The sequence below is a fragment of a genome, unplaced genomic scaffold, assembly GCF_019419815.1.
Source record: "Pyrus x bretschneideri cultivar Hongxiangsu unplaced genomic scaffold, Pyrus_bretschneideri_v1 Contig3, whole genome shotgun sequence".
NCBI classification, from domain to species: Eukaryota; Viridiplantae; Streptophyta; class Magnoliopsida; order Rosales; family Rosaceae; genus Pyrus; species Pyrus x bretschneideri.
The window spans coordinates 7478748-7503228 of NW_025999612.1; the positions used below are offsets into that span (position 1 = coordinate 7478748).

The 24481-nt window shown below is 35.7% G+C and overlaps 2 protein-coding genes across 4 annotated transcripts; one reads left to right on the forward strand and one right to left on the reverse strand.

The window, feature by feature from the left end:
- Positions 1-409: 409 nt before the first annotated feature.
- Positions 410-4400, reverse strand: LOC103958353 (pentatricopeptide repeat-containing protein At5g61990, mitochondrial). The gene is made up of 2 exons (XM_048589316.1): positions 953-4400; positions 410-835 (listed from the first exon to the last, which is right to left on the reverse strand). The coding sequence occupies exon 1, from the start codon at positions 4265-4267 to the stop codon at positions 1187-1189; it is 3081 nt and encodes a 1026-aa protein (XP_048445273.1). The 5' UTR covers positions 4268-4400; the 3' UTR covers positions 410-835; positions 953-1186.
- A 77-nt stretch (positions 4401-4477) lies between these two features.
- Positions 4478-7170, forward strand: LOC103958274. Of its 3 annotated transcripts, none has more exons than XM_048589317.1 (5): positions 4478-4635; positions 4843-5129; positions 5611-5799; positions 6656-6735; positions 6936-7170. In XM_048589317.1, exons 2-5 carry the CDS (start codon positions 4866-4868, stop codon positions 7018-7020), a joined length of 618 nt encoding a protein of 205 aa, XP_048445274.1. In that variant the 5' UTR covers positions 4478-4635; positions 4843-4865; the 3' UTR covers positions 7021-7170. The 3 variants fall into 3 exon arrangements, 2 of the variants coding, with proteins under 2 accessions (XP_048445274.1, XP_009368803.2); XR_007260155.1 differs by having other exon boundaries at positions 4479-4635; positions 6656-6828; XM_009370528.3 differs by having other exon boundaries at positions 4495-4635; positions 4815-5129.
- The last annotated feature ends 17311 nt before the right edge of the window (positions 7171-24481 follow it).

A 24481-nucleotide genomic window follows, 5' to 3' on the forward strand; every position in this document is an offset into this window, starting at 1 on the left:
GCACAAAAGGAAAAAAAAAAGGAGTGTGCGAAAATCAAAATTTTAATTTAATATTGGAAGGAATTAAGCGTTTTAACCATCTTTTTTTCGTTGCAAAAGTTATTTACCTATCTTAATTCTAACTCATTACCGCCCACTAGCAGTGATAGCCTTTCTGAATGAATAGATAAGGAAAAAAAGACATGGTTTATAAATCAAATGATCTGCGCAGAAAATGCAACCTATGATAAACATCATTAGAAACATGACATAACATGTCAATATTGAGAAGAGTTTTAGCAAATAAAAAACATAAAAGCAATTTAGAAACAGTGTTGAATTCAATCTGTCCAGAAACACCAACAGCTTCAGACTGCTCTATCATCTGCGAATTTGCATAACGGTAACTAAGATTTAACACGCGAACAGCTGAGATGCATCATGAGTAAGACGCAATTTAGTGGTTTATCAAATCTGACTGTTGAGATACAAGAAAGTAGAATGTTCAAAACAGATCCTCTTTACATTGACTCGAAATGATTTTCTTTCGTATCTAATCTGCATTCATTCTGTACAATACAAGGGCACTTGCTACGTAATATCAGACATTATTAAGGGGAGGAACTAAGAAGTTCTAAACAAATGAGCACGAAGAAGCAGAAATCTTCCAGCATGAAAATATCAGCCAACTAAGTTGCTTCTTTCACAAGCAAAATTGCAAGGTCTGTTACCTGATCTTGCTTTTATCACCCATCTTCGTATCATCTGAATCAGCCCACTACACCGACCTTCGAGTGCACTGACTACTTCGTATCCTCCCACTGCTGTGCCTTCCCCATCCTCTTTACATCAACATCTGTTTCAAACCAAAAAAGAAAGTTGCACCAAGTTTTCATGAGGTTAAAATTAAATCAATAGAAACATTCCAAACCATTATGCAGTAACCTATTAAGTTGCACAGGTAAAAGGTTACCTGTCTAACCATTGAATCCACCACTTTGCTTTAGCCTTTAGGGAGAACACAATCACTGGTCCAGAATGAGGAAGCCGCGCATTGGCAAAAGCAGACCTTTTCCACCACCACAACTTGTTAAGTCCACCCTCGAGCCAGCATTTGAATTTGGTTCATGAAGCAATGAATAGGAAGAGAACCAGAAATTCTGTCACAATCAACTAGACTTGTGCCTGATCGCCACCTTTTTTTGCTTCAACATATTCCGGAGCTAGCCTCACTTCGGTCCTCATGAATTAAGTCATCTAACCTGGTGGACTGTGAAACCCATCCAAACCTAAGCATGCTCTCAAAAATCCTGGCTGCTTTCTCCACATTCCCTAATTTGTAAAATCCGCGAACTAATGTGCTGCATGTAGCAAGACTGAGCATAAATCCTTGTTCTCCCATTTCATCAAGTGACTTCACTGTCTTGGAAAATTCTTCCCTCTGGAATAGTGTACCTGTCAGTGCATCAACCACTACACTGTTCGAGATTGCACCATTGACCAAAGTTTCATCCACCAGCCTTAAACATTTTACCAAATCACCCTCTTTGCAATAAGCATCAACCATCATACAATATGTAACTTCATTAGGCTTGAGTCCCCTCGCCACCATCTCCTCAAAAAGAGCAAACATCTTAAATCTGCTTCCCGTGCTATTGTATCCGTGTAAAAGTGAAGCATACAATAAAATATCTGGCGTCATATTCCTTTTCTGCATTTGCAGAAAGAGCTGTTCTGATTCTCTCATCAATCCCTCTTTGCAGAGGGAAACAATCAGAATCGTGTAGGTGACATGATCTGGTGTCACATGCTTATCCACCATATCTTCCAACAACTGTTTAGCTTCCATCATCCTCCCCAATTTGCAGAAGCCATCAATCAATGCATTGAAAGGAGAAGTGGCTGCAATGCCCTTCCCCACCATATCCCGAAATAAAGACAGGGCTTTCTCTAGGTCACGTGCCTTGCAGCACCCATCAATGAGGATGCAGTAGATGAAGCTATCTGTAGGGATCCCGTGTAGAAGCATCTCATCTAATAACTGAAATGCCTCGGATAATTTTCCGGATTTGCTATATCCATCCATCATTGTAGCATAAGTCACAGCATTAGGAGACAAACCCTTTCTGGAGATTCCATCAAACAGTTCTCTGGCTCTATCAGTGTCACCTGACTTACACAATCCATTAATCAAGGCATTATAAGTAACAATGTTTGGATCAACGCCTCTCCGGCACATCTGTTCAAGATGTTCGAAAGCCTTGTCCAAATTTCCCTGCTTACAAAGGCCAGATATGAGAGAGCTGTAAGTAAAAACATCTGGAACCAGATCCTTGCCAAGGAGCTCGGAGAAAATCCCCAGTGCTTCTTGAATTTTTCCATTCTTTGAGAGACCATGAATAATGACACTATAAGTTTTGATATCTGGGAGCACCCCTCGTCCAAGCATACACCTAAACGTAGAATATACTTCCGTTAAGTTACCCTCTTTGCAGTGCCCTTCAATCAGGGCTGTATAGATAACATCATTAGGAGCTATACCGCAACTCAACATCTCCTGGAAATACGTATTCGCAAGTTGCATTTTCCCCTCCTTACAGTACCCATGAATAAAAGCCCCGTAAGTATACGCATTAGGCTTTAATCCTCTCTCAACCATTTCCACGAAGTAAGTCCTGGCTTCGTCCATTTTCCTGGCTTTACAGAGGCCAATTATAAGAGAATTGTAGCAAAAGGCATCAGGCATGACCCCCTTTTCTGTCATTCCTTTTAGTACTTTTATTGCCTCTCCAAGTTTTCCTTCCTGGACATGACCTCTAATTACAGTTGTGTAGATAACAGCACCTGGTCTCAAACCTCTGCCAGTCATTTCCTTCAAAAGTTGATTAGCCCCTTGCATATCTCCACACCGGCTTAGGCCATTGATTATAGCTCCATAAGTGTACACATTGGGTGCAAAGTTCCTCTTCTTCATCTCGTTAAGTAACTCACAAGCCTTGACCATATTTTGCTCTCGACAATACCCGTCAATTAAAAACTTGTATGTCTGGGCATTAGGTCTAGTGCCCATAACATTCATCTCATTCAGGAGAGCTTCTGCCTTCTCCATCTTACCAATTTTAGACATCCCAGCAAAAATTGCATTACATGTGGAATCGCACAACTTAAAGCCACGAACAATTGTCTCATCTTTGATCCTCAGAGCCTCTTCCAAGTAACCTTCTTTCATCAATCCATCAATCAAGGCAGCGTAGCAGGTGTTGTCAGGACTCAAACCTTTATCATACATGTATTTCAACATCAATTTTGCTTCTGTTGATCTCTGCTGTCTGCATAACCCATCAACAAGTGCCGAATAAGTATACCTATCCGGGACCAATCCCTTCTCAACCATAGACTTCTTTACCGCTAAGGCTTCATCGACATCCCCAGCTCTACACAAACCACCAATCACCACATTATAGGTACTTAAATCTGGATTACCACCCTTCTCCTCCATCTCAAACAGAAACCTCTTTCCCTGCCCGGCATTCCCTGCCCTACAATGGGCATGGATCACATTGTAATAAGTGTAAAAATCGGGTTTCATTTTCGCCTCTAACATCCCATCATACACCTTCCAAAACAACTCCATTTTATTACACTTCAACAAATCATTCAACAGAAAATTGCAGCAATCCAATCTTGGCAGAATCCCAACTTTCCTAAGTCCCAGAAAAACATCAGCAGCCTCGTTCAACCGCCCCGCCGCCATAAAAGTTCTAATCAGAATCTCAAAAACAATCTTATCCGATCCATCACACTCACCATCTCTAAAACAACTAACAACAGAATCCAAAACTTCAAAAACCGGTTTTCGGGTCTTAACCATTCTATCTAACACAGCATTAGCCTGCTCAAACATCTTGGAATTGCACAGAACAACAGCAAGAATCGAAAAGGAATGCAAATTTTGGGGAAGACCCAGGTGGGTATCGGTCCATAGGAAGAAACTGAGGAGGCGTTTTGGGTCACCAACCTGGTGGTTCTGCTGCAGAACGGCTCGGACCACATGTGGGTTCAGCTTCCTGGGGAGGTGCGAGGAGTTGAGAACCAAGTGCCAGTCGCTGTGGTTTCTGAGGATGGTGGAGATTTCTCTCACTGTTTCATCATCGTCCTGTTTGAACGTCTCTGATTGCTGCGAGGTGGTGGTGCAGTATTTGATATGAATCACTAGTCTTGCTTTTGCAATACCAATTCGATTGCTCAGATGAAATGCAAAGAGATTTCCGTGAGAAAATAACCCCATTTTTATCTGATACCCCAACTTGTGAGCGACTCAGCTATGGCAATGGAGGCATGAGAGCAACACAAAGTCATCTGACGAAGGTGAAATGCGTAGAGGGAGAAAGAAGAGAGAGAGAGTGATTGGGCTGGACTATTTTGTAAAGTCTTGAACTTTGAAGCCCAATTCAAAAACCCAAATGGCCATGTACATTCTTCAGCTCCAAATTCTCATCTGCGGTTAGTTGCTGCCGGGTTCCCTCCTCCTTCTTCTGCCTCAAAGCTTCTTGAACTCGTAACCTCCATTAATGCACTGCAAACAACAAACGCTCCTTTGAATTCTGCAGAAAAATCCATGGATGCTCTGTAATTTTCCTATCTAATCAGCATCAGGTACATCTTGTTCAATCTGTTTTTTCAAATTGTTTGATGGGTTATGCAATTTTGGATCGTATATTTAATGGCTAATTTTCTTTCATTTATTTTGTTCAATGGACTTTTGTCTCTTTTTCGATTCATGAAGTGGGTATTATACAATTTGTTCAATGAGAAATGTGAAATTTACTTTGAAGCTTTGGTCTTTGAACTGTTGCTGCATAGGAAAGTGATAGAAGCCAGCAGGTATGAACTGGGTGAGGCAGAGAGTGCTGTGGTCAGTTGGGAGGCAGGGGCAGAGGCGTTTGCTGCATACTTACGATGCGCCGAGCGAAAGCTTGAAGACGAAGATTGCAGAGTTCGGGAAAATGAGGAGGAGGAGAAGCTCAAAGAAAGATAAACAATCGGTGTTCGTCGAGGTTCCGGAGTCCATGGCCTACCTCGACACAGCCACAATGCCCCAGATTCTCACTGCCGTTGGCATTGCCCTCTTCGCCAAGCTCCTCATGATGGTAAGAAAAATTAACTATATTTTTCTATCAATGTTTCCACAACCCCATTTGTTTATTTGCTTTCTGTTTCCTAAATTTTGTTGCTTTATTGTAATCTCCGAATAGAAATCGCATCTTGTGGAAAATTTGATTTTGATGATATTCATAGCTGTCTTTTGCACACTGCATTGTTCTGCCATTGTTATAGCTGCTTGTGTATTCCAAGAAAAGAATGGTTTCCTACTTGTTTGCACGTTATAAATGCTTGAGAATATTAGTTTCTTGTACAGATAAAAAGGATTAGATCAAGGCCGAAAGGTCAGATCAAAAAATTAGATCTTGGAAGTTATAATCTTGTCTTCTTACCTGTCACTGGTCATGTTTGATTCAAAGTAAGATGAAATACGTAAATGAATTATACCTTGATGTAGGTAATGTTTTGGATTTCGTTGGTTTTAAGTCTATATAGTGACTTATGTAACTGGCCTCTCATCGCTGGCAGTATGACGACTCAAGGTCCCAAGAATTGATTGAACGCAAAATAAAGAATGCTCCTGCTGAGCAAGGCACTGTTAGGATGCTCTCCCGAGAGGAATGGGAAGAAATTCGTGAAGTAAGACCGAGGACTCCATTTGAATCCAAGCTTGCTCGTCCAAATGCACGCTTAAGAACTGGAGAACCATTACGCATGGTGAGGCATAATTTATTTTTTACTCTTAACCAGTGCTACATATTTGTAACATTGTTTTTGCAGTCTTGGTCTTGCTGATCGTTGGATAATAGGCTAGGATCAGTCTTGTTTTCCTACATCAAATTGCAGTGTCATTTTGGTATATATGCAATGAAAAATGGTATAGCATCTCAAGTTTTATAACTAATGGCACCAGCTGATGTTCTCCCCCAAGCTGCCATTTACAGAATTTGAGTCTAGTTTTAGCGGGTCTGCTTATGCACATGAATGTTAGGTTACTGCTGGTTTTTCTAATGCACATTAATGTTAGGTTGCCGCTGGTTTTTCTAATGTGCATGAACTTTACGTTACTACTGGTTTTTCTAACATACTTGAGTGCTTAAGCAACCATGTATTTTTATTTTTGGTTTTCAATTGGCCATTTAGCACTTGGATATTTGCATACCTAGACTTGCACTGGTGACAAATTTGCTGACATTTTCACAAGTTCTGAACTATATATTTGCCTCTTGATCTGAGGAGTTTAAGTTGTATCATGTTTCTCACCCTTAATAGCTTCCAACCCGCGTAAAATTTTCTGTTGCAACCTTGCTATGCTTAACTGCTTTAGAAAGTATCATCTCTGTGATATTTTACTTCGGTGCTTTTTGTTTCATAATTTGGTTCACTGCACTAGAATGTAGAAAACCATAGATCTTAAATATTTTGATTTTAATGGATTTCTCTGAAAGAACATAAGTAGGAAATGTATATTCCATTGTTCCAAATGAAAACGGTTTGATGCTTTGTACATCTGCTACCCTTTATGTTTTGCTTCGGAGCAGCAAAAAAATGTTTGTTCACACATTTCTCGCAGGAGGATGTGAAGGATTGGACGATAGATGTGCTGACAGATGCATTTGCTCGGGTTGAAGAAAGCGTTAGACACACTTCCAAGTGACTTTTTCCCCATCTTTTGACTATGTAACATAGTGAATATCGAATTTTTTTAATCAGTCATACACAAAGCCTACTTTGGACCAATTCTAGGTACTTACGAGCCTCCAGAAGATAGCATCTATGAGTTGCTTCTGAAGGGATATCTTGCAGTCATGTGGATTTGATTTCTGGTATAATTTTGTGATGCTTTAATGCAGAAAGTATACTTCAAAGAACCATCACAAAGCAATGGTTGCAAAGGCAGGTGGGAAAGGATGCATTCTGCTTGCACGTTCCATCTGATGGTAGCCAGAGCTTGCAGAGGCAAGTGTGTACGATTTTGTTCAATTTGTTGGGCCTACTTGCTCTGTTATGTTTGCTTTCCAAAGGCAAACTCTGATATCTTATCTCATTTTCCTATCTTCACAGTAAAAAGTAAAACCTTTGGTACCACCTGAGATGTGATTGTGGTAGTATTTAAAGCCAATCACGTATTTAAAGCCCTCCTCCTCTAATATCAAGTGATTAAGAGCACTTATCTTACACATGGATTTTTTCTTTTTTTTTTTTTTTTTTTTTGGTGAAACAACTAATTCTATTAAAGACAAAGCACACTAATACAAAGTGAGGCAAGTTCGAAGACAATCCATAACACTAAAGTAAAAGTGCAGCCCATTACAAAAGTAAAGAAACAAGCTCCAAAAGCAAGACCAAAACAATGCCCTAATGGAAACCCTAGATCTGGAAACGAGAGTCAGCCTCCTCCACCAAAATAGCAGCACCACCATCGCTAAGTCCGCTGCCATTGGTAAGAAAAACCAACGAAGCGCAGGGATGAACGGAAAATGGGGGTGCGCAAGCCACCTGCACTAAAAGTCTCCCATAATCCTACCAAGTAGTGCGAATTGCACTTTAGCAGCCACAGAAACCCAAAGCACGCCTTCAACCAAAGTCCATGGAGGAAGAATAAGGAGCCGAATAGCCGAACCAAGTGCAGATGTTCGACTCTCCCTTCCTTAGTATTGTTTTATCAAAAAGTAAAACGTTCAACCCTCGATTGCCAATTACGCCAAATTTTTGTCATTACAAATGATATTACTGTTATAAACTACCAAAGAGAAGAAAAAGATTATCAAAATAATGCACGACTTGCTCGGTGAGTACCAATTAATGCCAATTGAGTCATAAAGAATCGGAAAGCCAAGAATGTCGGTTTGCAACATCGTTCTCTGGGTTTTTGTGTTTGCCACTACCCTTTCAAATAGAACTCAATTTTTGCCCTTTCAAAAAGTGCAAGTGGATATGTGTGTTCCAACTCGTTGCAGGAAAAGAGAGATTTTATTCAATTTCTAGCATTTGGATTGCACTTTTTAGTACAAGAACTAGAACTTGCTGCTCAAGGCCACTCATTTCTCAATTGAGATTGCGGGGGACAGTGATGCAATTTACACTATGCTATTCCTAACCACATATATTCCACCCTCACTAAAAGGTTTATTCATCTATTGAAAATATGGCCCATGCTAGAGCCCAGAGGTGCTTAAAATTTTAAAATTTAGTTTTCGAGTGCGGTAATGTGAGAATCACTAAATTTGCTAATCAAATGTTGTATGCATGTTAGCACCTTATGGTTTGTGGCCTAGTTTTTGGATAAATCAAATCAGAATAAAGGAGTTTCTAATCCGATCAAAAGAATTTCGAACGAGAATTGCCTTCCAATTCTATTTTTAAAAAAAAAAGAAAATTGGAATTTCAACATCCATTATAATTTCAAAAAATCAGAATTTATTGGAAACTTTAGAAGCAACATATTTCATTATGAGTAATGCTACACTTACCACATTTGTATCACTACTCTAATAGAGGTAGGACCACCAATACACGCAAGTCCCACTTTTATTAGAGCATTATTATGAATATGTGTGAAAAATATAGTAAAAGTAGCATTTTTGTTTCATAATTTTTTTATTACTTACTCAAAATTTTGAGTATGTCCTACAATTTGACAGATCAAAATTGAAAACCGAGTGAAACCCCGAAGAAACTATCATATGCTAACACAGGAGCTACAAAGTCGCATTTTGCAAGAAGAATTATAATTAGTGGAGTGTTACTTTTGAAAAAAAACTATTTCAAATTTGAAATTTCAACATTCATACTAAGGTATGTACTGACTACTAGTTTGTCATTCTAAATAGTTCAAACTTGAATAACACAGTATATTTTGAAACTTTCAAGATTTTAATATATATTCCTATTCCAATTCCAATTCCAATTCCAATTCTAATTTTAAGATACAACTAGAGGAGAGACTTTCTAGTGTGTCCATAATACCGGACGGAACCTGTACACATGTCAGTATCTTATATGTTAGAAATACACAAGCGTGCGCCCTTTATGCAAAGGGGTTTTATTTTTTATTTTTAAATGGGGATTAAGTGTGGGTCCCACTTCACATCGAACTTCAATGATCCGAACCATCTATTTTGTAAGTCTTGATTCATAGATCATTCTTGCAAAAATTCAATTCAATTCGAAACCATTTGCCTATTTAATTATCAAGATGAATTTTCATTGTTTCTTATATAACAAAGTATTCGTTAATTTATTTGAACCAAATTAGATGTCTTAAACATTTTCAATTTGGCTAATATTTTGTAAGGATGATCTGTGAGTTAAAAAATAGACGGTTCGGATCGTTAAAGTTTATGTAGTGTGGACCCCACAACTAATTTCCATATTTATAAAAAATGGGGATCCCTTCCATTAAAGATTTCATATATATATATATATATATATATATAGGTATTTGTTGATTTGCCTCCTGAACTTGTATGGAGCTGCCAATTTCTCCCTTGAACTTTAATTTTAGCCAATTACCCCCTTGAACTTTATGATTAGCCAATTCCCCCCCCCCCAATTGGCGTTAGAATTTAAAAACTTTCATTCAATTTTTCATCCATCCATTTTTTTCACTCTTTTTGCCCTCATAGTTGTTTCCGTGATCAAGATAGATGGAAAATTAGATGAAATTTTTTTAAAATCTAACGCCAAGAGAGAAATTGTCTATTTAGAAAAAGGGTTGCAAATTAAAATGGGTACAAACTAAAAAGTAAAAATATATGATACAAAATTTAGCCATAAATATAAATATATCAAATGTAACGTTTTTAACACTAAATGAATATCTCTACCAAGTAGTTCTTTTTTGAGGTCACCATTAGCGGTGGGCTATGAATGTTATGTGAGAGGGGTTGGGACACATATGAGACCGATAAATATGAAAAAAATAATAAAAAATAATAAAAAAAAAGAAAAGTAGATGAAGTAGGGTGGTTTTATTTGTGTCTGGAGCCGTATGGATTGCATGATTCGCCACATCTGACCATAAAATTTCTCCTTTACAAGTGGGTGGAAAATAAGCAAATTAATCTCAAAATTTCAGACACCTGGATGCAGTATTTTTTTTTATTGTTAAATAAAAAGAAAAAAAGGCTTGTGCTCCAATAGTATTTTAGGTTATCCCCTTCCAAAAATATTAATATTATTTTAGGTTATCCCCTCCCAAAAATATTGATATCTTGCCCATGATTCCCTGGATGGATATATCTGATTTTTTGGGTCTTTTATGTATACTACAAGGAACCATGACCAAGCTTTATTTTGTTTTCTTATTATATGCACTTTATTTTTCTTCTTCGTTACTCAATATTCAAATGTAAGATATTCAATCAAATATTCAGCCAAGAAATTAACATTCAAGTGGAAAAAAATATATATATAAAAAGATAAACACATGAAACATATGATAAGCTGATAATTTAAAACGCACCACTTTACTAAATTAGAGTGTAAAAAGACGGATAGACTGCTTTAACAACAAGAACGACTACAAAGTTAAAACTAGATATCAACCTACATTAACCATTATGTTAAAAATTAATACCATTATTATTAGAACCCGACGTGATGTGGTAGACGTACCAAAGCATGCAAATTATCCTGATTAGGGTTTTGTATTCGGGTAAATTAAGATGGGTTAATTCACCTAGGATATGTTCAAAGTCGGGCATGCATGTCGGTTTTATCACTTTAAATATGAACAAACAAAATGCCTGCAAATTTACGCTTTCTTTGACCAGGCCCTCCCTCCATTTTAAAAACCATGAATGTCGTAAATGTCAAAAAAAAATTCATGTATAATTTCAACCCTTTATACACACTGTATTCCATGTTTGAAAATTAAACAAAGTTACTTTTGCTCTTTGGGTTTTTCTTTTACTTTTCTTGCTAAGATTTCCAAGCATATATATTTCAATAATTGCATGTAGCTCCCATGCAAGCACATAGAAATGTCAAAAGTAAGATTTCTGATATTGGCACAACTACTCACTTTGATTTCTGAGATTTAAAATTGATGGAAGTAGTTTTTGAGATTGTCCACAAACAATCATTTTGGTCACTACGTGAAAATTTTCCGTTAAATTGAAAGTATCTTTATCAAATCAAATTGTCCCCTTGAATTGATGGTTTTTTTTTTTCAAATTAGGGGAGATTTTCAATTTATTATTTTAATAAACTTTATGTAGTGATTTTCACGCATTTTTTTTTATTTCTTACGCGTTCCTGTTAATCATGACAATTGATTTTATTTAACTTTATTCAAAGTCTCACGCTGATTAAGAATCAGGTACTTTGAACTTGGTTTACGCGATACTATTGTTACGACGAATTTGTAAGTTAGGATAAGACGTGCTACGTGTCACATCCCACCCCGGGTCCCCACCACATCCCTGGCTCGACTCCACCGTAACACGATATTGTCCGCTTTGGGTCCGGTCCACGCTCTCACGGTTTTGTTTCTGGGAAATCACATAAAAACTTCCTGATGGGTCACCCATTATGGGATTGCTCTTGCGCGCTACTCGCTTAACTTTGGAGTTCCGACAGAATCCGAAGCCAGTGAGCTCCCAAAAAGCCTCGTGTTCGGTAAAGATGGGAATATACATATAAGGCTTACAGGATCCACTCCCCTGGCAATGTGGGATGTTACAATCCACCATTCTTAGGGGCCCAACGTCCTCGTCGGCACACATCCGGCCAATGATTGGCTCTGATACCAAATTGTCACAACCCAACCCGGACCCCCACCACATCCCGACCTTGACTTTACTGTAGCACGATATTGTCCGCTTTTGGCCCCGACCACATCCTCAAGGTTTTGTTTCTGGGAACTTACACGAGAACTTCCCAGTGGGTCACCCATCATGGGAATGCTCTCGAGCGCTACTCGCTTAACTTCGGAGTTCCTACGAAACCCGAAACCAGTGAGCTCCCAAAAGGCCTCGTGTTAGGTAAAAATAAGAATATACATATAAGGCTTATAAGATCCACTCCCCTCGATGACGCTGGTAAATTACAAGATTGTGACTATGGGAGGGCCTCTATGAGTTTTCCGGTCCCCAACGAAAATATTAGACATCTTAAGTTAATTAATCAATTTTTTTAACTGTGATTAGAAGGAGATAAACATTGACAACAATAATTAGAAAAGAAATGAAACCTGATGCATGCATATCCTTTCTTTTCGTGGTGGGTGGCCTAGTGGGGAAAGGACTATGTCACATAGATTTGAGAAATTTTTATGGCATGGACCCTACGTGCATGCCCTTCTTGTTCTTGTGAGATTTAATTATTTTTGGCCATGTTGTGTGGACTTAGCAAAGAATCTGTATTTTCTTGTATAAACATGAAGAGCGTGGTGGAAGTGTATTTAGCAATGTCAGAAGTTCTTTCAAATAACCAACAAAAACTTTGAATTTTTTTTTCTTAATTGGGGTTTCCTAGATTAAGCATGTGGAGCGTCTTCAATTAGCGTTTTTGACCAAATACATAGAAAATAATTCGAGTTTTAAGCACCTATGTGCTTCTAATAAAAACATTTTATACGCGCCATTGTTTAAATACAATGATGGACTCAAAATTTTCACAGAATAATCAAAATGATTGACGTTAGACAATCTCAAAAACTACTTGTATCGATTTAAATCTTTGAGACCAAAGTAAGTTATGAAATTCTCATAGACCATTTTGGCTATGAAGCTTCAAATTAATTTTGATATTCTTTGCTGTCATCCTCTTTAAAATTAATTTGATTAATTATTCTTCAAACTTGACTTCAAATTAATTTTGAACTATACTTTACTTGGAAACAGCTATATACTATACGGCTATACGTCTTCTTTTTTTAACTACTTGTAATGTGTTGCTTGTATGGTAGACTGATCTGAGAAGAAAGAGTAATAAGAATTAAAAAGTATGATATTATACCCAACATTTGAATAAATTAAGAAGTCTTTGAAGAACATAAGTTTGAATTGTTTCAAATGTATGTGCAAGCCAGAAATATGAGAATATGGATGCTTAATTAACAACTATTTACACAAAAAACGTGCCGCTTCAAGGATCATTGAATGTAACATCCCACATTGTTTAGTGGAAGTCGATCGTGTAAGTCTTATATGTATATTCTCATCTATACCTAGTACAAGTCCTTTTAGGAACTTACTGGCTTCGGGTTTTCTAGGAACTCCCCAAAACGGACAATATCGTGCTACGGCGGAGTCGAACCCGGAATATGATGAGGGCCTAGGCCGGGATGTTACATTGAACCTCTTGCTCCTTATTTTTATATTCATTCATTTTTAATTAATTTAATAATCTCAAGTTGACTTTTCAAATCTCTGTCTGCATATTATTTTATGAGCAAAAATTAATAAACAAGTTTTTTATGCACGAAAGACAACAATTTATAAACAAACCGCCCTCGCTTGAACATTAAATTTGAGAGACATTGTAACTTTTTAGATTTAAAAATACCAAATAACACATCTGATGAATATTTTAAAGGGAGTTTTAACGAAAAACTTACAGTACTGTTCACTTTAACGAAAAATCATATTTTTATACTAAAAAATCAAATCTATTACTATTCACTTTACCTTTTATTTTGTCTTTATCATTAAAACTCAAAGTTTTTAAACCATTTTCATTAATTTTTCTTATTTTAAACAATTATTTGCTTCAAATTTAGTACTCAACAATGATGGTATCTTACCAGCACATCTTGTGGCTGTCGAGTTTATAATTTATATTTTTTTCTTCTTATTGTTAATGTGTATTTAATTAGTTGGAGTATTGTGTCACTGATTTCTGATTATATATAATTAATCACAGACCACTCATATAATAATGGGATTTGAAGGTTAATGATAACAAAAAATATGCCTACAAAACCATCAACCCTAGTTTCTTCCATGGTAGGAGGAGACGCCTCCCTAGCTGACAGCTTTCATGGCCGGTTATTTTTATAACAATAATGCTTGATTACTCAAATATGAGTAAGAATTCTGATTCGACATTCGTCATGTTCGAATCGCAGAGTTTATGCTTATAATCAGGACTGTTTATATTATCAATCACACTGTAAAAATCACATATTCAAGAAAAGTGAACTAAAACTAAGGTCGTTCAGTCAATCTATTCTAGCAAATACATAGACGGTTCACAATGTTTTTACCAATTTAGTTTGTTTGTTTTTATACAATGTCGATGATTAAACGAACTTAATTTTAATTGATCTTTTACTGATAAGATCCTTATAGAATGATTTATAATATGAACGATTTTGATTATAAAAACGAAGTTTTATAAATGGACAACGAACAATTTTGAATTGGAACTCTTATTTCTCATTCAAGTAGCCAAGTATTATTCTTTTTTTATTGGCTTTTGTCAAAGGTATGCCTTTTTTTCTTCTATTTTTATATAGGAAGTCTTAACGAAACACTTCTGGTACTGTTCACTTTTAACGTTAAGGACATTTTTACTCTAAAAAATCACCCTTGATACTATTCACTTACAACATGTTTTTGTCATTTTGGTTAAAACTCAAAGTTTTCAAATTATTTTCATTAGTTTACCTTTTTATTTATCTCCAAATTTCCAAATGTGTAAAATTTTTCTCACTTTTATGTTCAGACAACCAGAAGGTCTGAATGACTTGATTATATTTGGAATATTTCGGCCAACTGACCTTTAGACGCTCCAACATGACATCAAAGGTGGAATATGAACCGCATAAGAGTCGGTGTACATGAATGAGTTGTGTGCGATAGCGATAGTGGGTGTATGTCGGTCGTTGATGCATTGTTTACATTAACATATAAGAGTCTCTTATGATTCTATTTTATAATTTATGAAATATAAGAGGTTATTAACTTGGTATCTATTTGATCATTGGTGAAAATGAAACCTACACACGGCTTAATTGTATGTACCAAATTATAGATCACAAGTCTCTACATTTAGGTTTTGTGTTTTTATCTGTATTTCGCTTAATCCGTATTATTATAATAGGTGATGCGTCGTGTCCTAGATCACCGGATTATTATAATGATTGAGACTGAGTAAAATGCATAAATGCGCAAAATTTAAATGTAGAGACTCGAGATCCTACTAATTACTCTCAATTCTCACATAATCAAAATTTTGAGTTCATCATTGTATTTAAACAATAGCGTGTATAAAATGTTGTTATTAGAAGCACATAAGTACTTAAAACTCGAATTATTTTCTATGTATTTGATCAAAAACGTTAATTGAAGACACTCCACATGCTTAATCTAGGAAACTCCAATTAAGAAAAATAAAATTTTCAAAGTTTTTGTTGGTTATTTGAAAGCTCTTTTGACATTGCTAAATACACTTCCACCACGCTCTTCATGATTTTACATGAAAATACAGATTCTTTGCTAAATCCACACAACATGGCCAAAAATAATTAAATCTCACAAGAACAAGGAAGGGCATGCATGTAGGGTCCATGCCATAAAAATTTCTCAAATCTATGTGACATAGTCCTTTCCCCACTAGGGCATCCACCACGAAAAGAAAGGATATGCGTGCATCAGGTTTCATTTCTTTTCTAATTGTTGTTGTTAATGTTTATCTCCTACTAATCACACTTAAAAAAATTGATTAATTAACTCAAGATGTCTAATATTTTCATTGGGACTGTCTCCATTATTCATATTATTATATCACTAATTTTGAAACTCCTATCAATTTTGTTGAATTATGCTACTGATTATACTAGTTGTTTTTTTTTCCTCTAAAATGTACCAGTTGGTGGCCTACCATTGAGTTTATCTTTTTGGGACCGGAAAATTCATAGATGCATTTTAACCTCCCCTAGTCACAATCGTGTGACTTACCAGCACCATAAATCGAACCCAGTATGTCTCGTGTGAAATCTGAACTTGAAATTTGTCCCCAACTAATGGGTCATCCCGTAATAGCTTGATTACACTAGTTGTTTGATGTTCATCTCCCACAAAATTATTTCATTTCTTTTCTTTTATTCATTTTTATATAACAATATATTTACTCTAAAAGATATAAATTGAGAAAAAAAAATTACTATTTGCGATGGTTATTTATTTATTTATTTTACCTTAATGTCATATTCTTGAGTGTCGTAGTTAAAATTGAACATTATGCTTAAGGAATTGTTATTAGCACTCCAAAAATCTCATTATACACTTCTAACAAGTGTATTTTTCTTTCCAATTATAGAAAGTTTGGAGTATCAAATGAGATTTTTTGAGTGCTAATAATAATTTCTTATGTTTATGGTCATAGCACGTCTTATCCTAACTTACAGATTCACGCCGTTGTAACAATAGTTTCGCATAAACCAAATTCAAAGTACCTGATTCTTAATTAACGTAATACTTTGAATGAAATCAAAGAAAATCAATTGTCAGAATTAATAGGAACACGTAAGAAACAAAAAATTTGTGTGAACTTTAAAAGTCTTAAATTGAGAAAAAAAAGGTACTATTCACTATAGTTATTTATTTATTTATTTTACCTTGATGTCATATTCGTGAGTGACGCATTTTAAATTGAACATTACGTTTATAGTTGTAGCACATCTTATCCTAACTTACAAATTCAAGCCATTGTAACAATAATGTCGCGTAAACCAAGTTCAAAGTACCTGATTCTTAATCAACGTGATACTTCGAATAAGATCAAGAAAAATCAATTGTCAAGATTAACAGGAACGTGTAAGAAACAAAAAAATCGCGTGAAAATCACCGCATAAAGTTTATTAAAATAATAAGTATGACGTGCTACATTTGATTAATGACGTAGACCCGTAACGTTCCATCCCCACCTAACCCCCAGTCACGCGAACCCCGTGTGGGGATTAGGACTCGCAACCAAATTTTCAGAAACCGTAAAAGACGGTTGCGCATGCTGGCGTTCACCTGAGAGGCCCACGTGTTCCCCAAATGACTTCACTTCCACGTGGCCGTACGTTATTAGTGGACGAAAAGCAGTCAGTTTCCCCCATAAAGTTCCTTAACTGGATTGAATTCCCATTTGAATTCCGGAAAACGCAATTCAGTTCCGTTTCAGGTCCGTAACCGTCATTGGGCCCGTGGTCCGTAAGATGACGTGGGGCTGTGATAAAGGTGATGGAGATTTCCACGGTGACTTTAGCAAAGCAAATAAATAAAGAAAAAGTTAGGGGTAAATTTGGTATGTGAGAGAAAGACATGACGAGGTTTGGTCTGTGGGTTAGGGGTCAGGAGAGAGGGATTAGGGGGTTGTCCAAACTGCTAAGGGGAGAGGAGGCAGAGCAAGGATGGGCCCACAACTTGGATTAGTTGTAATCTAATTAGGAGACACCATCTGGATGTGGGACCCACGCTATTCATTTTCCATTCAGTTCGGTTCATTTTTTAAATATTCGATCGATCTAAATTTAAAGAAAAATAATTATATTCATATCATTCTGCTTTAAATAGATCAATTTTATCGGCCCATCAAAGATATCATTCTCTATCGTGTAATTTTTAAAATATGATCATTTTGTGTTCGGTTCCTAATAAATTTAATTGTTAGACTGAAATTTTGTTTGTTTAAATATTTTGATTGACATTCTTTGTCTTATTTGAGATATTTAACTCATGTATTTATGCATTTAATGTCCACAAATTATGAAATTCAAACAAATTCAAATAATATTTTTAAAATATACTAAATACTTAAGTTTTAGAGTAATATTGTTCTTCACAAAAATTATAGCAAAAAAATTATCTACCCACATAATTATTAACATATTTTATTAAATAACTATTGATATATTTTAAGGCATAAAATTAGCATGGGTACATTTAGCAAAATTAAAAATAGATACAAATAAATTAAAAAATAAGGGTACAAATATAATAAAAGTTTAAAAAGTACAGGCACAAAAAAGAATTAATACAAGGGTACAAATTAAAACTAAAAATAAAATTGATACAAATTAAAAAAAGGGTTGCAAACTAAAAATGGTTACAAACTAAAAATAAAAATATTGATAAAAAAAAATAGCCATAATTATAAATATACCAAATGTAACGTTTCTAACACTGAATGAATATATTTAAAATAAAAATTATTATTGAAATAATTAATGATTTATATTAAAATCTAAGGACCTTGATAAAAAAATTAAAAAAGAATAAGATTTTAATCAATGGAATATGAGAAATAAGGATGAGAACCTAATTTTTCGTGTAAAATATCTAACTGCTATCTAAATTAAGATAAAATCTTTCATTACATTTGGTGGTTGCTATAACTTGTTTCGTCTCCTTGACCAACATTTTACGTTTTACTTTTGCCTAACAATCATTTTACCTAATATCGTCATATGTGCATGTGCAACTAAATGTAACAGTAATATGATCAACTGTCATCATGTACGAGTGGTATATATCATAAAATTACATAATTAATATGTTAACTTTACGTATTTCATTTATTCCTTACTTGTCTCCTTACCCACCCTTATATAATTTATTTAGTATATGAAACTCTGAAACTTTGATAATTTTGTAGACGGTTCAATACAAGTTGAATTTCTCCTAATGGAGGTGACACTACACACAAAAATGGTAAATCAATTGGCAAATAGAGTACCACGTCTCTTTAGTACGTGGGCCTGTAAATAGCCTCACTCCAAGTTAGGTGAGGGAAACTCACTAAAGTAGGTCAGTAGTCGGAAATGAATTTCAGACATGTATTATATATAACATATCTTGGATTTCTTTTATCGTTCTGGTGAATCACATGATGATGGTTAAAGAGAAGCTGAAATGTCTCTACGAATCTTTTCAATCTAAAAAAAATTAGACTAACGTGGCGATGCTAACAATTAAAATTTCCTTAAAAGATAAGTTAGGTGAGGGAGGCAGAATTGGCTTATAGTGCGACTCAAAATACTTACGTTTTGTTCACTTTTATTGCTTTATAATTTGGGTGGTAACTTGACACACTTGTCACCGCACAATTTATACAAGCTTGCTCGAACACATGCAAGTTTGGGTTCCATTTCTTTCTTGCATGTACATTACATGCAATTTATACGGCAATTTTAAAGAACAATAACATTTTCTTTGTGACATCCCACATCGTCCAGGAGTGTGATCCTTATATGTATATTCTCATCCCTACCTAGCACGAGGCCTTTTGGAAGCTCACTGACTTCGGGTTCCATGGGAACTCCGAAGTTAAGTGAGTAGCACGCGAGAGCATTTCCAGGATGGGTGACCCATTGGGAAGTTCTCGTGTGAGTTCCCAAAAACAAAACCGTGAGGGTGTAGTCGGGGCCCAAAGCGGACAATATCTTGCTACGATGGTGGAGCGGGCCTGGGAAGTGTCCTCCCCGGGGCGGGATGTGACAATTTGGTATTAGAGCCTAACCCTGGTTGCGTGTGTGCTGACGAGGACGTCGGGCACCTAAGGGGGGTGGATTGTGACATCACACATCGCCCAAGGGTGTGATCCTTATATATATATATATATATTCTCATCTCTACCTAGCACGAGGCCTTTTGAGAGCTCACTGGCTTCAGGTTTCGTGGGAACTCCGAAGTTAAGCGAGTAGCGCGCGAGAGCATTCCCAGGATAGGTGACCCATTGGGAAGTTCTCGTCTGAGTTCCCAGAAACAAAACCGTGAGGGCGTGGTCGGGGCCCAAAGCGGACAATATCGTGCTACAGTGGTGGAGCGGGCCCAGGAAGTGGTCCCCCCCGGGCCGGAATGTGACATTCTTAATTTCCAATAAATTAGTGTGACATAGAGTTCTTTTTTTTCTTTACATGGACAATCCAACGTGTATGATTTGTTTGGAAGTGTTCTTAAAATGACTGGAAATACTTTTGATTAAAGTTTAGGTTCCTAAAAATGTTTTTTAAGAATTTACTTGAATTTTTACTAAAGATTGATTTTAAAAGTATTTTAGTCATTTTAAAAGCACTTTCAAACGAGTCTATAGTCTATGTACCATTTCGGTAATCTCATTCGTACACTTGAGTAGAGCTTGCTAAATTTTTGAACAGATGGAATTTTTAAGTGCTAATAGGTCGTAGAAGGCTCTTTGGAGAAGCAAATGTTTTTCCCAACTACTTTTGTATAAGGGCTCGTTTGGATGTACTTTTAAAATGACTGAAAGCGTTTTTGAAGAAAATATTTTTGGGTCCATAAGCACTTGAAGTGCTTTCTACAAGAAGCACCATTTATGTGCTTATTCGAGGAAGCACTTTAAGTGTTTTTTCAAGATTTTTTACTTGCATTTTTACTTAGGATTATTTCCAAAAATACTTTTACCAAAAGTATTTTCAGTCATTTTAAAGACACATCTAAACAAGCTCTAAATCTCTTATTAATATGTATTTTATTCATAGCATTATTATTTAAATAAAAAACATTTATAATTTTATGTGTTACTTACTGAAGCAGTTCCAAACGTATCATTCGTCATTCACACTTCATAACACCGAATGATTCTTTCCAAACCATAACCACCGAACATGAGAGATGCTTGAATAGCCCAAAAATTTCGTTGGAGAAAAAGGTTGAAGGGAAAGGGAATGTCAAGAAGGAACCTTTGCATTGTAGGTTTTTTTTTTTCTTTCTTTTTCTTGGGCGAATTGTTTAATGGATTTTTGTGTCCCTAAAAATTGAGATTGAAATTGTTAGCGAGTAAAATAACAAAAATGTTATGTTACTACATACTTGTTTCATCTTTTTAATAGAGATGAAACATACATATGTTGGCAGGTCCTATTTTTATTAGAAATATGATAAAAAAACGTAATAATTGTAACATTACTCATAAAATAAAAGTAAAATGTTTCGATTTTTTTAATTATTGAACCGGAATAGGATATCAACCTTTTCCAGGACAAAGCTTGCGATTCCTCCGGTTGTTGCTTTAGAATGAGGATCCTCCATTCACGTCCGTTCATCGCACATCGTGTGACCAATTTTCGTTAGGTACTGTTTATATTCACTTTTAAATAAAAAAATTATAATGATTTCTAACCGCACAATGTATGATAAATGGAAGTGATTGGTAGATCTCTGAGATCCTCACAAACACAAAGAGGATTCTCATTCGTAGCTCGAGGATCCTCACTAAGGTCATCTCTAACCGAATGGTCCAGAGGGCCAGATGATCGAAAATAACCTGAAAATCGTCTCTAACCGAGAACCAGGCCAAAGGGCTTGTGGGCCCACTAGACAAAAAAGGCCAAAGGGCCAACCGATCAGCCTAAAGGATCTAGCCAGCCAACCTGGGCGGGGTCACAATTTCAAACACAACGGCTAGCTGAAGTCAGTTACCGTTGGATTTTAATTTTTTTTTGGGCCAAATTTTAAAAATAAATTAGAAAAAATTCTTATTTTTTTTCTATAAATACCTAGTCATTCCTACACCATTTGTCACAAAATTTTCACCATTTCAATTCTCATATTTTCTTACCTCTTCCAATAATCTTTCCTTCAATTTTTTCAATAATTTTCAAATGGTCTCATTTGCAATGAAAGGTAAGGCTTGGACCCGAAAAGAAGATGAAGCTCTTTGCAGGGCTTATAGATGGGTCTCAGAAGATAGTGTGAGGGATAGTTTTCAAACAAGTGAATGTGTGTTGGACTCGTGTGTCCAAAAAATACTAAGAATTCTTTAAAGATACCACTCCACCGAATACTCGAAACTCTAAGAGTTGTTCTTCAGGATTGAAGAAACATCTTTATTGAAGTTTGAATAAATAACATTAAGCACTATTAACATAAAAGCAGGTTACATTCGTTGGCTTAGACCATACACACCTGCTACTGGACAATGCACGTGGGCCCACACTCGCTTTGTACCCCAATCTCTACTCCTCTGGTACGCCCTACCTCCTTCAACCTTTCCACCAACACGTGACTCGCCCTCCATAACCACAAAAATACCTTTCTCCCTAAACCCTTCTGAGCCATTATTACGGAAAAGGACGGCAGAATAAATTAGTATCGAGTTATTCACATTTTTCAATTTTAGATATATGCCTACAAGTAATACTAAGTAACGTAGACAAATCATTGTTAAACTACTTAATAATAGCCTTTTTGCATGAACTTCTGCGTGTACGAATTTTTTTAAAAATCCCGGCTCGCTACGTATGCCATAGAGTTCAATTTATTTTTCACATTTGTACTCAATTTTTCTAATCTAGAATTTTCATCAACATTTGATAATTGGCTGGTATAAAATCATGTCTTGGTTTTGTAAGGTATTTTCACTTTTGAATTAAATTTGCTAACGATTTTCACCACAAGGATTTAAATCCCAAGTTTTTAACCACGTAGGCTGTTTTCTGACTTCCTTATCACGAAATATTAATTCAATTTAGCCAAAATTATAGGGTGAAAAAACCCGTTACTGGTGTGGAAGTCAGACTTGTGATCAAGGGGAGGCTGAAATGCCTCTGTGAGTCTTCCAGTCCCCGAAAGGGGTGGATAACCGTAATTTGTCACTGGTTGTCATTCTTTTAATAAAGAATTATAGGGTGAAAAAGTGGGCGAAACCTTAACCCACCTACTGTTAGTGAATTGCTTTGGGGGGATTTTCCAAACCATTGTTGAAAGTCATATAATTTTCATGGGCATTTATGTCCAATTATTTTCCATGAAGCTTTGTAACCCCAAACGATGACTTGGTTTTATAATAGTAGTGATGAAAGTATAAAGTACGGAAATATGTGTTGAATGCTACTTTAAATCAAACTAAAACTTAAGTCGTCTTATTGAAAAAATAGAGACTAAATATCGATAGATCAAATCAACATGGTTCGTATTCAATGAACCAATATGATACATGTATAACACCTTTAACATGAGATTTTCACATTGGTCCAAATGCTTGCCTACTAGGGAACAAAATATGAGGATTTTTTTTTTTTTTTTTATTCAAAGGAGGATGATTCTTTTTAATTTCACTCATGTTGTTTTCGGTAAATCCATTTTACACTCCGTTTATAAGGGTTCACAACAACTTTTTTTTTTTTTGTTTAACAACCAAAAAAGTTACCCTTCCAATATAAATGAATGGTATAAGAACCCTTCCAAAAATATACATATATTTCGCCATACATGTTAATTTCTACATTTTTATTCAAATATACAATGAAAATTATCTATTTTCTGTCTAAGTCACAGTCGCGACTTAAGTGGGTGCTTAGGTAATTCTATTCTGCCACCTAAGCGGCTCTAGGTAAGTAGGTCTTGGCGTCATTTCTTAATTTTCAAATGCCTAGTGATTAAGTAAGGCGGTGGCCAACCTCTTAGCATCTAAGCGAGAATTTTTAAAAGGGAATTTTAACGAAAAACTCTCGATATTGTTCACTTTAACGAAAAATCACATTTTTACACTAAAAAGTCAATCATAATACTATTCATTTTATCATTTATTTTGTCATTATCATTAAAACTCAAAGTTTTCAAGCTATTTTCATTAGTTTTCATTTTTTAAAACTGTGTGAATAATATAAGAACCTTTCCATAATATATATATACACACACACATTTCGTCATAGATGTCAATTTCGAATCCGGATTCTCTTTGTGAGGATTTCGGGGGTCAATGAATCATATTGGTTCATTGTACATCATACAGTCAAAAATTATTTTAAATATTTTTATTTAAAATTAAATACAAACAGTACTTAATAAAATTGATCGCATAATGTACGATAAATGGACACAATTTACTAATCTTCATGATCTTCATTAAAAGAATTTGTAGAGAATCCTATTGGGTCAATTTCTACCTTTTACCATGGTAAAAATATTTTTGGAGTAAAAAATAAAAATAAATAGAGAAAAAGAAAAAGTAACCACGGTTTATGAGACAACCCCTCCTCCTACCCTCCTACATCCATCCAGGCCTGCCCCGTTATTAGCACGACAACGCCATTTCCCAATAAATACATTAACTTTTTCCACTTCCTAACGCCGTTACCTGCTCCTCACTCCACCCCCATCAATCGTCCCCCAACACCTGGAAACCGTACTCGACGTCGTTACTCACCACGCACTCAAGCGCGCGAATCAGGAAACGACACCTAGGGACGGCGAAACGCGAGCGTTGTTCTGTACTGTCCCGAGAGTCGCCTTTATTAATGAAACATGCAGTACTGCTGTTTTGAAAAAAAAAACTACTTCTGCGCTGTGAGAATAAACTCATTTTTACTGCTTCACGTTTTTAACTTTTTTTTACCTAAAATTATAAAAATAAGTTGTTTTTAAATATTTACCAATTATTTTTTTGAGCTCAATTTTTTTTATACCACTTTTTATAAAAAAAACTAACAAACCAA

Coding starts and splice junctions, on each gene's coding strand:
- LOC103958353 (XM_048589316.1), bottom strand. CDS start 4,267: ATGGGGTTATTTTCTCACGGAAATCTCTTTGCATTTCATCTGAGCAAT.
- LOC103958274 (XM_048589317.1), top strand. CDS start 4,866: ATGAACTGGGTGAGGCAGAGAGTGCTGTGGTCAGTTGGGAGGCAGGGG. Junction 5,800..6,655: donor CTGGAGAACCATTACGCATG/GTGAGGCATAAT, acceptor CATTTCTCGCAG/GAGGATGTGAAGGATTGGAC. Junction 6,736..6,935: donor AGCGTTAGACACACTTCCAA/GTGACTTTTTCC, acceptor GCTTTAATGCAG/AAAGTATACTTCAAAGAACC.